The sequence below is a fragment of the Dasypus novemcinctus genome, chromosome 14 (genome assembly GCF_030445035.2).
Source record: "Dasypus novemcinctus isolate mDasNov1 chromosome 14, mDasNov1.1.hap2, whole genome shotgun sequence".
In the NCBI taxonomy this organism is placed as follows: Eukaryota; Metazoa; Chordata; class Mammalia; order Cingulata; family Dasypodidae; genus Dasypus; species Dasypus novemcinctus.
In genome coordinates this window covers 29,111,790-29,124,840 of record NC_080686.1, presented here as the reverse complement: position 1 = coordinate 29,124,840, position 13,051 = coordinate 29,111,790, and the positions used below count along the sequence as shown (strand labels likewise).

Genomic DNA, 13,051 nt, shown 5'->3' with positions numbered 1-13,051 from the left:
TTATGTGCTAAACACTGTTGTGAGAACTGGAGTAGCAGAGATGAAAGACAAAAATTCCTGCCCTCATAGAACTTAATTTACTTGGAGTGGAATGTAAACGTAATATTTTAAATAATCCTTTCCTAAGAGGAATGAGGAAATAATCTGAAAATCTGTCAGCTTAATATTTGTAGGAATATTTTGATGTTCTAAAAATGGTCTTTAAACTTTTTCTTCTCTCTTTAGTTTTTTAACACATGCCCTGGAAATGAACAACTTAATATAGAAAATCCTTCGTTTACATCAACCCCAATTTGTGGGCAGAAAGTTCTTATTACAACTCCTCTTCATAAGGAAACAACCCCCAAAGAACAAAAGGAAAATGTAGGGTAAGTAGGTATTAAGTAATTATGCTAGTGAAAATGGAAAGCACAGTTTTAAACTAGATTAGCTTTTTTCTTTTTACGTGCTAATAGTCATTTATTAAGTAGATTAGCTCTTCGTCCATTTATACCTGTATTGTAATTCCTATCCATATGGGATTTAGCATTTAAAAGAAATTATAACTTTATATTTTATTCCCAGGACACTATAAAACCAGTTAAATGTAGTCTAAAACTTTGGTTTTAAGCAAAACAATGTTTTTTTCTAAATTTGCACTTTTTTCTACATGGTCCTTTATCTATTTTAAGATGATTGATTGGAATAAGAGTTAAATTTAAGCAGTCATACTATAAAATGGCTCTGGAATGTTTAAATAAAGCATGCGTATAGAAATAAAATTTAATGTGTGCTTTTATCATGGCTTTGTTTTCCTTAACTTATATGAAATCAAATTTTGGCTGTAATACAAATTTCTAAATGATTGGATAGGTTTAGAACACCTACTATTAGAAGATCTATATTGGGTACCACACCAAGAACTCCTACTCCTTTTAAGAATGCGCTTGCTGCTCAGGAGAAAAAATATGGACCTCTTAAAATTGTGGTATGTATACTGTTTTTACTTTTAAGAATTTTCCTAATTTTAATAAAACAATTTTTAGCATCCTTGATTTTTTTTTAACATTTTAAAAAAGATGCCACTGAAAACTGTTACAAAATTTTTGTCTTCATTTATAATTTTAAATTTGGGTTAATCTTTTTTCCTTGACTTATCAGCCCACCTTTGCTTGGCTTAGCTTATTTTTAATTTCTTTCTATCATGTAAAGAAAGTGATAAGGTGTCAGTGGAATCCTTTTCTTATACTATAACTCATATTTTAGCAGTTTCATTAGCAGTTACCTGTAGTGGAATAAAATAAATTTAGTATTTATATATATATTATATATATATATATATATATATATATATATATATATATATATATATATATATAAGCACTTCCATAATAATATTTAGGAAGCTGATTGATCAAGATACTTCTTTGAGTCTCAGTTTCCTTTTCTATGCAGTGGAGATCATAAATCATGTTCTAGAGGGGTACCATGAAGATATAAAAAAAATAAGGGGGTTTGTTCTGAGTTTCAAGTAATATTTGCTTAGGTGCTACTCCTGTTGTTTTACTAGTGGTGGTAGCAGCAGCAATAGTGGTAGTTCATAAATGAGTGCAAGTGGGAAGTATTCTGGATATTTGTGCTTTCATATATATTATCAACATTGAAATACCTTAGAACATTGGCATTTTAGGCAGATAATTTTTGGCAAATCATAATGAACTATGATTTAAAATATATTGGTCATTTCTAGGATACTTTATTTATGGTCTTCTATTTTAAGTCTCATTTTGGGTAGATTCATTAATAAATCAATTTTAGTTTACTTGATTTAATCATATTTTCTACCAAAAGGCAGGTTACCCTCTCAAGTCTTCTAGTCTTTGTGTTTGTTTGTTTTTAAATACTGTTTTGGGAGTACATTAGTAGAATTGATCAAGTCTTTTTGTCACTTAGTTCCATATACTACTATGGACAATCATATTCTCTTTATAGCTTTCAAGACTTATTTCTGTGTATAAATATAAGTGATATACTTTATGTACTATTTTGTAACCTGCTTTTATGTAACTAAGTTAAATGTTTATATTTATGCTATAATTTTAATGTTTCTCAATTACTGATTTAAATCTTTCAGTTTTTTGCTTTTCTTTTTAAAAATTCTTCAGTTAATTCAACAAATGTTGATTGTGTGCTTACTAGGTGCCAGGAACCATGCTAGGGTTTGGGGATGTAATGGTGAACGTGTCTGATGTGGTTCCTGCCTTCACAGGGGTGGGGAGACTAATGGGGGTTAGACAGCAATGATTTGAAGGCATTTCAGAATTCTACACTACCTCAGGGTCATTTGATCAACATGTAAGTTGAATAAGATTTATCATTTTAATAATATATTTGATATTAGGTTTCAAACTACCTAGGATAAAGTCCCTGTCAATTTGTTTACCAGCCTTTTGGCATGCCCTGCCCCCCCCCACCCCCCCAAGATGGCTCCCTCATCTGTTTGCTCATTGTCTGCTAGTTTTTTATTTATTTCTTCTCTCCCCCCTCCCCCCCACCCAGTTTAAAAAGTTGTAAATTTCAGCAATTCTTTGCTTTTGTTACATAAGAACAATTAAGAGAATAATTCTTGGTATAAACGAATTCATCTATGTCCTAACCATTACTCTTCAGGTATAGGCCACTTTTATTTTTACGGGGTTAAAAAACAGATTCCAGATTTCTTTTTAAGAGCACCTATTTCGTTTTTGTTGAAATGTATATAATCCATATAAATAAGAGCTCTTAGAGAAATACACAGAAATATTAACATAATTCCTGTATGTTTCAGGTCCCAGATAAGATCACTTTTAAAATTGTGTTTCCATTTTAAATGTTTTTCTTAGTGCTGTGAAATCTCATTTATATGTGAATGCTATTTTCCCTAACTTTACTGGCTGGAATCATAAGCTGCTAGTCATCAAGTACTGGCAGTTAAGCTAAGTTTTCCTGCACACAGTACAATAGTATGTTCTTCTATTTAGTGGAGCTTTTATTACCCTTAAAAAAAAAACACAGATCTAGATGTAAGTTTGCTACAGCTTTTAAATTTTTTCTGAGTTATAAGGTATGCTTAGCTGTTTGATGGAAAGCTGGATGAGTAATATTTTGAGACTGTTTCATTGCTCAGCCCACTATGAAGTTTTTATCTTTTTGTAACCTGCCTTCCCACACTCCAGTAAACCTACAGACACACAACCTCTTGTATTCCCACACACACATATACACATTTCCTTCTTGAACACTGTGTCTGAGCTCTAAGTTTAGTGCTGGGTGTACAGAGATGGAAAAAGCACGGTCACTGCTCTCAAGTAGCTTACAATCTTATGGTGAGAGAAAAACATTAATTATTAAAAACATTAATTATTATATGCTGTGGAATAAGTACTGTAAAAGAATAAGGAGAGCTAGAGTGTTCCCAGTTTGCTTTACATTTCCTATTTTTTAAAAAAAATCAAAGTGCTTGGGACAACTTTTCTGTTTAACTAATTTTGAAGATCTTGATGGAAACAGGGGCTACCATAGCTTCCTCAAAAGTAAGGTTTTTGTTTAGTAGCCTAGAACGAAATGAAGAAAGTGCCACACTTGACTCAGTGCTTGCAATCTGTTATTTTTGTCATAAAACCAACTGGTTAATTTGTTTTATTTAATTTATATATCTGTAGGGACTAGGAAAAAATTATACCAATGATGGAAAAATGTAAAAGATGGGTTTACTATATATGGGGAGAAAGAGGAATTGCTAGAAAAGACTTCTTAAAATCCTTTTTAAAAAATTTAGTCACAGCCACTTGCCTTCTTGGAAGAAGATATTCGGGAGGTTTTAAAAGAAGAAACTGGAACAGATATATTCCTCAAAGAGGAAGATGAGCCTGCTTACAAAAGCTGCAAACAAGAGGTAATCTTTTAGTAGTAGTATTAATAAAGTCTTATCTTGTCCAAGTTACTTTGCCATAATTTTCTCATATAAATTGTTCATTCTAGCATACTGCTTCTACGAAGAAAGTCAGAAAATCACTAGTCTTAGATAATTGGGAAAAAGAAGAACCAGGCACTCAACTATTAACTGAGGACATTTCAGACATCCAGGTTTGTTAAGAATTGTTATTTTTTATTAAATTGGCTGCTTTAAGTCCTTGTGGTTCTTGTTTCTTACTCATTGTGTGGCAGGTTCTTCAGAAACTATTAACTGTAGAGAACATTTTAATCACTTCCTTGTTTTTTATGATATATGTTATATTTTGAGAGGAGTTAGCTCTCTTATGTATGATGTCAAAAAATGGTAGTTCTCAAAACTTTAAATTTTAATATTTACCTTTGGTTCAGTTCTACAATATTTAATTTTACTACATTACTAGAAATTTCATCAGAGCCAAAGCTTTCTTGGAGGGAAATGAACAGGGCTTCCACTACCACTTACTCAGTTGTCTCCATTTTTGAATTAGTTATTTTATTTTCCTTTTTCTTTTTTCTCTCTTAGTCAGAAAATATATTTACAACATCTTTATTAATGATACCATTATTGGAAATACATGACAATAGGTGCAACTTGACTCCTGAAAAACAAGATATAAATTCAACCAACAAAACATATACACTTACTAAAAAGAAACCAAACCCTAACACTTCCAAAGTTGTCAAATTGGAAAAGAATCTTCAGGTATGGATTTATAAGTTTCTTTTAGTGATTTTTTTGTTGTTGTTTATTCATTTATCACCTTGGACTTACTGTTCACAAATCATAATTTTTCTTTTAAATCCAAAATTGACTATAACATTAAACATTCATTGCTATTTTGTCACTCAAATCAGATTAGAATTTTTGAGAGACTCATTCATCAGGGCACATATAAACTAATAAACAATTGGAAATGTAGCTAAAGACTCTCCTGGTAATTTTCTTAGCACTATTTCTTTTTTAAACTAAAGATACCTCAATCCATGTCTGGCACCTCTTCTGTAAAAAATATATATAGCCCTTTATTTGCCATCCTGAAAGGGTAAGTGGTTGGAAGCAGTTTCCACATGATTTTGTTGATATAGTAGTTTCCAGTGAACTTTTTGGCTCAGAAGTTATAAAGAAAAAATCCATGTTTTACTGTTAAATAGTCAGTATAGCTGCAAATGAAAGTTGGAAATTTTTTTTTTTTTTTTTTTGCTATGTCATCTAAGGAGTTCACCCCATAGAACTTAAGAGTTCATTGAGGAGGAAGTTTTCTTCTTTATATCACAATGACTGTAGCACTAGCATTCCCAACATTTAAGCTTCCTTTGAAAATACATTTTACAATCAAATATGGCCTCCTTCATCTCTGCCTTGAGTCACCACATTTCAGAGAGCCAGATAGCACATTCTCTTAATCAATTAAAAATTAGTTGAGTTCCTCGTGTGTAATTAACACAGAAGTTTTCAGGAAAATTTATTGCATAGCAGATCAAACCTATAATGTAGTCAACTATAGCCTATAATAAGAGTAGAAAATAGACTAATTTGATTTTGTGTTATGAGTTCGTTTCCTAATATACAACACAAAGCATTTTCAGCTCATTTTTTGATATTACACTCTCTTTTTAAATCTTTCTGCAAAATTGTGATGTGGTAAAGATGGACATTTCTTTTCATGTTAAGACTCATTCATTTGATTTGGGGGAGAGTTGTAGAGGGCAAACCTTTTAAATTGCTTCCAGAGATCTCTGCGCAATATAGGTAACTAAAATAATTGACTTTTAAAAGTCCAATAGTAAAGTAGTATGAATAGTTTTTATAGTAATTTTCACATCACTATTAATATTTCTTTCCTAGTCAAATTGTGAATGGGAAACAGTGGTTTATGGGAAGACAGAAGACCAGCTTATCATGACTGAACAAGCAAGAAGATATCTAAGTAGTTACACAGCTACCAGCAGTACTTCAAGAGCTCTCATACTGTAATTGTTATTAAAACCGATGAAATGCTATATTTTATACTAAATTAGGTTGTAATGAAATTTTTGTCAATTGTTTTTAAAGTTTTAATACAGCCCTGAAAGAACGGTTTGCATCTTTTTTTAATATTGGGCAGGCAAAAAACTAAGCCACTTATGAAAGGAGTAGGCTGTTTCATGGTTTATTTTTTAAGAGGTGAGATTTTTAAAAAATGTTTTTAAAGAACAAGATGGAGAAGTCATATTAGAATGTTCATGGATGTTCTAAACGTAAATTCTCACATATTTTCTTCACAAGATATAAGTTGCTACTCTCTTGATGGTGCAGTTTTGTTATCTACATATGGGAAGCATACATGGTTTTATGAAGTACTTCTGCCTATGTGCTGATTTACTTAGGCTACCATTTACAAAGAAACACAGAAAGGATTTTAAAGGCAGGATAGAAAGTTGCACTACTAATTTTTGGTGTTTTTCAAAGACAGTAAAATTAACTACAGTGTTAAATGTATTTATTTGAGCATAGTACTGCAAACAAAAAGCATTGCAAAAGGTTTTTTTCTTGATTAATAAGTCAGTATTTTCTTCATAAATCTCAGAAGAGCTGAGAGTTTTGTTGAATGTATTGTACAGTATGTAGGAGCAGGAAAACTTTGTAAATTGGAAAGAAGTCTGTTTTTATAATTTATTTTCATTTTTAAAGCTTAAATGTAGATATTTATATGTATACAGGGTGTCTAGAAGCCAATGTTGTTTCCTGTCATTACAGCTAACAGTAAAGAACAATTTTGACCTTTAAATATGAAACAGTAAGTTATAGCTACAAAGAATACAATATCTATACTGTATGTCACAACTACCTAAATATTGCACTATGCCCTTTAAATCATGTTGGTTATAAAGTAGTTCTAAAAATGTACTAAATAATAATTTAATATTTTCTTTTTAAATTATATCGGGGGGGTCATATAAATTAATCTGGTGATTTGTATATGTGTTTGACATTTTTGCATTTTGTTTAAAAATAATATGGTACCTTGGTCCCTAAAAACAGTCTGCACTTAGACATTTATTATATTTACTCAATGTTTCAGGAGTAGAGAACATTATCTTTTATTTATAAAAATATATTTTGTCCTTTTATAAGTGTTTTGTGTTTCTCTACAGGTTACAACAGTTGCTTCAGTTGCCTATTTTAGGTGTTTGCACTTATTTTATTTCTTCTTGAAAGAATGTCTTCATTTACTTTTGTGGTAGAGATTTTATGTATTTTTTTTTTGAGACATATAATGGTGTGCTGTCAACTTAAACACTGACAGGTAAATAGAATTGTACACTGTAGTTTTAATTATTTATAATTGACACACTCTCTCCCTCTCTACTCCTAAAGTATGCTGCTATAGAAAATAGCAGAATCGGCTTGCTGCTATGAGAGAAGGAAAGAGCAACCACCACTTGCACTGTGTGAAAAGATAAAAAGCAAATGATGGCAAGTTCTCAAGTTAACTTAATGGAATCAACCATTACCAGGCAAATTCTTACAAACACCAAAATATTTCTATGCCTTAAAAAAAAAAACAAACAGCTTAAGATTTTCTCATCTGTTTTTATTAGAAATTGAAATACCAAGTATTTTAATACCTAGCTCTTGAACAGTAGACCTAAAAGGTTTTACACTATTTAAATCCACTTACTAGTTTTTGCATATTATATATAGTGAGAAGTGAAGAAAATGTATGGTACTAAGATTATGCCTTGAACCAATTTGAATCTTCTTAGCAATGTTTAAGTATGTTGATTTCTTCCTAATTAGTGAACTTCTCACAGAAATTTCACTTTGTAAAACCAATGATTGTAGCAAAATCACACTGAATCATTTCAGTTACCGTGAACTGATAGTGCATAATGGGTTTTTTGTTTGTTTTGAATGAAGCCCTTAGCTGGTTTCGGTGTACATAGTCTCCAATCACCAAAGTATATCTTAGAAGAGCTATATTTTTTTAAAGCATAATTTTTCTTGAGCATTAAATTATCCCAAATGTAATATACTGCAGATAAGCCTGGGCTTATTAGACAGAGCACATATTTAGGTTGGTATTGGTTGAATCCTCCAGTTAACTGCTTTGTTGCTTTCTGCAAGGATTTGTGTTTAAACATGTCAGGCATCTTAAGTTACCTTTATATTGTTGTATTCATTTAGATTTCTTTCAATAAGTTGTAAAAATGCCAGACATACATGTAGCAGCCATACTTGCATGGAAACTGACTACGCATATATAATACTCCATTTTGTTGTAACGTTTTCACATTAGTACAGCAATTACCCTGACAAAACTGAGTCTTTTGATACATGGGAAAACTTTGCATTGTAAGAGAATCTTGCATATAATGCTGACATGTATTAACATCCAGAATAAAGCATCTGTGTACAAGCTGATTTGGCATTACTTATTTCATTTTTGTTCTTGTTTTATAGTATTGATTCTTAAGGACTTAAGCCAATATTCTGTTCTTAGAGCTTTTCTTCCATCACAGGTGATTTTATCTGTTAACACAACTTGACCTCTTTACTGAGCCTCATTCAAAGCCCTCTTTTTAACTGCCTTTTAGATATTTCTAAATGACTCTTCTGTTGACACCTTAAATGTAACATATCCAAAGCACAGTTTTTTTATTAACTTGGACCTGCCCTTCCTTTGTTCTCTCTTGGTGGTATTGCCATTCATTCATTCATCCACCAAGTAATCTCCTGTCACTGCTCTAATTCTGTTCCATTATCTCTAATTGGATTATTACACTAACCACTCTGACCTCATTCTATAGAATATAGAAAGATCAAGAAATTGCATTTTTTGGCAGAGGACTTGGCCCAGTGATTAGGGCGTCCGTCTACCACATGGGAGGTCCACGATTCAAACCCCGGGCCTTCTTGACCCGTGTGGAGCTGGCCGATGTGCAGTGCTGATGCGCACAAGGAGTGCCAGGCCATGCAGGGGTGTCCCCCACATAGGGGAGCCCCACTTGCAAGGAGTGTGCCCCTTAAGGAGAGCCACCCAGCGCGAAAGAAAGTGCAGCCTGCCCAGGAATGGCGCTGCACACATGGAGAGCTGACGCAGCAAGATGACACAACAAAAAGAAACACAGCTTCCTATGCCGCTGACAACAACAGAAGTGGACAAAGAAGACGCAGCAAATAGACACAGAGAACAGACAATCGGGGTACGGGGGAAGGGGAGAGAAATAAAGAAAAATAATTTTTTTTTAAAAAAATTGCATTTTTGACATTGAGGTGTCACCTGGACAGGCCAACTGATCTCCAAGTCAGGGCTCTGCAGTAAAACATGACCTTGGCGAATTTGCTGCCATTCAGATACCATCCTTTAGCCTTCTAGACTTGGAGATCTGATGTAACTAACCCACCAAAAATGAGAAGGCTTCTATCCAGTTTATGAGACTGACGCATGAAACCAGAATGCAAATCTATTAATTTGCAGTATGAAATATAACTGCAAATTATAAGCAGTGTAAATATAACTGCTGAGGGGAGGAGGCATATTCTCTTCTTACATGTAAATGAATGCAAAGAAACAAAAATAGAATAAAAAACACAGATCTGATCACATCTTTTCTATTCCAAGACCTTCTGTGGTTATCTATCGCCCAAATAATAATGTCCACTCTCCTTCACTTCCCAATCTGGATCTGGCCAACCTTTCTACACTTGGCCCTTCCAAGAGCATATGTGTGTGCTCCTATCTCAGTGCCTGTGTTTGTAATGTTCTCTCTGCCTGGCTACTTTTCTTTGTCTTCCCAGCCTGTTAAAATCTTATTCAGCTTTCAAGGCATAGGTCTGTGAATCATTTCTTAATTATTCTAGTGCTTCCATAAAACTTTCTCACTAGAATTTACATTTATAAAGAGAAAGGATTGCTATTTATAGCTCCTTCATTCCTGTGTCTAGCATGGTGCTTAGAAAATCTCAGTAGGTGTTAAAACTGAAAGGATTAAAATGGTTCTATCAGAATATTAACTCATTTTATGCAGTGGGTTATAAATAGCTTTGGTTTTTTATCTGCGTGAAAACAATTTTGCTTTATAACAAACAAATCTGTATTACTTTAAAAAAATCTTTTAGCTCATTTTATACCATGTGATTTCCTGCTTGGTTTATCTAATTTGCTTGATTTGCCAGTCAATTAGTACTTTAATTTGTAATGTAAAAATGTGGTGATTTTTGAAAAGGTACTTCCTACTCTGTGAGAAATGAAATTTATTTTTAATTCAATAGTAGAGGGTAATATGAGATAAGTGAAATTCCACTGGTACATTACATTTTCCCCCTGTCCTGCTTTTTCTTTTTTTAAAACGAGTGCAGACATGGTCAAGACTATGTGAAATATATCACTTAGAGAAAAACCAGAATAAGGTACACCTGGAAAAAAAAAATTATGGCTGCCCTAATGTGTTGGGTAGAGAGTTAACTTCTTAGTATCTTGGCCTAAGTACATTAAAAGATGTTGAATTTGAGAAAACTATTGAAAAAAGTGTAGTGTATTGCCTTTGTTTCTGAAACTCTCAGACATGGTGTGCTTACTCAAATTCCTAATACAGAATGTGCGAGGTTTAAGTGGATTTTCCTGGCCAGCACAGGAAAGAGTGCTACTGATATTACTACTATAATTTTGCCAACCATAGTTGCAAAGGTTTGAGCAGATTCTGACATTTCCCAAGCCTGAGCCACTTTTTTATTCATTCAGCTAGCAGCCAGTATTTGAGTGCTTACTCTGCCCAGTGCTAAGTGCTGGGGATACTGTGGTAAATAGGTCATGGTCCTTCCATTAAGGAAGCCTATATTCTAGCAGGAGAGACAAATAACTATGTAACAGAAAGAGCATCTCTTCTAATTTTGGCCAAAAATTATATGGATCAAGTTGCCGAGTTTCCTAATATTATGTTTGTAGATGCTCATTTGTGAATAAAAGAATGGTTAGACACTGCTCAGGCTGTGGATTTTTTTCCCCTATAGTATGCAAAATTGATTGGGCTAGGTGGTTCCTTGTGACCTTGCAGGCAGTTCACAAACTAAAAGTTTTGAGTATAATGTAGCACCTGCAACTATACGCCAATCACTGTACTAAGTCTGTTATATACATGATCTCATTTAATCCACAACCCTATGAAATAAATACTGTTATAATCCATTTATGGATATGGGGACAGGTTTAGGTTAGGAGACTTGAGCAAACAGTAAAATGGTGAGCTGGAATTCTGCCATCCTAGATTTGGGTTGATTCTTTAAAATGAAACATAGGGTACCAAAGAGTACATAGTATATGATTCCATTTATATAAAAGTAAAGGGAAAAGCAGACAAAACTATGTTGCTAGAAGGTAGGATAATGGTGACTGTGGAGGCAGTGGGAAGTGGAGATAGTGACTGAAAACCTGAGACTCTGAAGTGCTGAAATGCTCCATTTCTTGGCTTGCTCTTGGTCCATTTCTTAGGTGTTCATTTCATGGGCATGTTCAATTTGAAAAATTAAAGCTCTACTATTATGATATTTGTACTTTTCTGTATATACATTGTGCTTTAGTAAGTTTTTTTTTTTTTAATTAAGCCTGGGTTGGATAGCAGAGGAAAATAAAATGCCCAGATTAAAATATTACTAATTATTCATTACACTATTTACTTACTTATAAGAGTCTCCAAAGCTATCACTTAGTTGACTTCTTAGTTGTTCTCCTGTATATGCTGGGCCTATTTCTCCTGGAAAAGTAAATTTTTTCTAAACTTCTACATGAAGTAGATGAATATTTCCTTGGGCTATATATACCAAATATATACAAATTTTGTGTTCACTGCATGAAAACTTTACTCAAACCAAACTATCATAGTTCTCCATAAGCTTGCCACAATAACCCATCTCTGAACCTTTCATCCACCTGAAATTTCATGCTTTCACATCCATCCCCACCAAAATAGCCCTATCATCAAAGCGCCTGTCACCAAATTGTCACATGTCTAATGTAGGCTCCACTAGTTTGAACCTTATCGATTCATTTCTTTGTAGCACAATCTACTGCTATCTTGTTTGTTTTGAGCTGAGATTTTCTTACCCAAAATTCACTTAATTCATTCACCCAATTGACCCATGTTCTTCATCCCCAAGGTTTCCTCTTTACCCAGGGCTGGTAGGACAGTAGGCCTCTCTATTTATTGACTACTTTTTCAACTCTCAGTACAAATAATGTCAGATAAGAGGGCTTCTACAAGTTTTTTTTTTTAAGTTTAGTAATATATTTTAACTCAGTATATCCATCTTATTATATCATCAATGAATATTTTATATTCTTTTTCGTCATTTTTTAAAAAGATTTATTTATTTCTCTTCCCTCCCCCTCCCCCAAGCCCCCAGTTGTCTGCTCTCTGTGTCCATTTGCTGTGTGTTCTTCTATGACCGCTTCTATCCTTACCAGCGGCGCCAGGAATCTGTGTTTCTTTTTATTGCGTCATCTTGTGTCAGCTCTCCGTGTGTGCAGCACCATTCTTGGGCAGTCGCACTTTTCTTTCACACTGGGTGGCTCTCTTTACAGGGCACACTCCTTGCGTGCATCCGCACTGCGCATGGGCCAGCTCCACATGGGTCAAGGAGGCCCGGGGTTTGAACCACGACCTCCCATGTGGTAGGCAGTTGCCCTATCCATTGGGCCAAGTCCGCTTCCCTTTTCATCATTCTAAGTCTTTGAAATCTGATGTACATTTTACACTTATAGCACATATTAATTCAGACCAGTCACATATCAAATGTTCAATAAACACATGGCAAGTGGCTATTCTTGGGCTGTGGCATTCTAAATCACTAGAATTAACAGAGAAAAGGTGTTGTAATTCAGAAGAAACTTTATTTCTGGCCACAACAGAACCAGCTAGTAAGTTATAGTCTTTGTAATCCTCCCTCCCTCCCCTCCTCCCTTCCTCCCTTCTTCCTTTCCTCCCTTCCTCCCTTTCTACCTTCTTTTTCTTTCCTTTCCCCTTTTTTTTGGTCTATATTTTTTTAATGTTACATTAAAAAAACCACCCCCTCACTCCACTCCTCCCCCCATAACAACAC

General features: G+C 33.8%; 1 protein-coding gene across 2 annotated transcripts in view; it reads left to right on the top strand.

Annotated features, from left to right (window-relative positions):
* Positions 1–8,377, top strand: part of MYBL1 (MYB proto-oncogene like 1) — a 33,258-nt gene extending 24,881 nt beyond the window's left edge. Inside the window, exons 11-16 of one of the 2 annotated variants that reach the window (XM_004477793.4) lie at positions 226–368; positions 853–967; positions 3,797–3,913; positions 4,000–4,104; positions 4,496–4,675; positions 5,819–8,377. In XM_004477793.4, coding sequence (XP_004477850.1) covers positions 226–368; positions 853–967; positions 3,797–3,913; positions 4,000–4,104; positions 4,496–4,675; positions 5,819–5,947 — 789 coding nt within the window. In that variant the 3' untranslated portion in view covers positions 5,948–8,377. The remainder of the gene's footprint in view (positions 1–225; positions 369–852; positions 968–3,796; positions 3,914–3,999; positions 4,105–4,495; positions 4,676–5,818) is intronic. The other variant, XM_004477794.4, reaches the window with a different exon arrangement.
* The last annotated feature ends 4,674 nt before the right edge of the window (positions 8,378–13,051 follow it).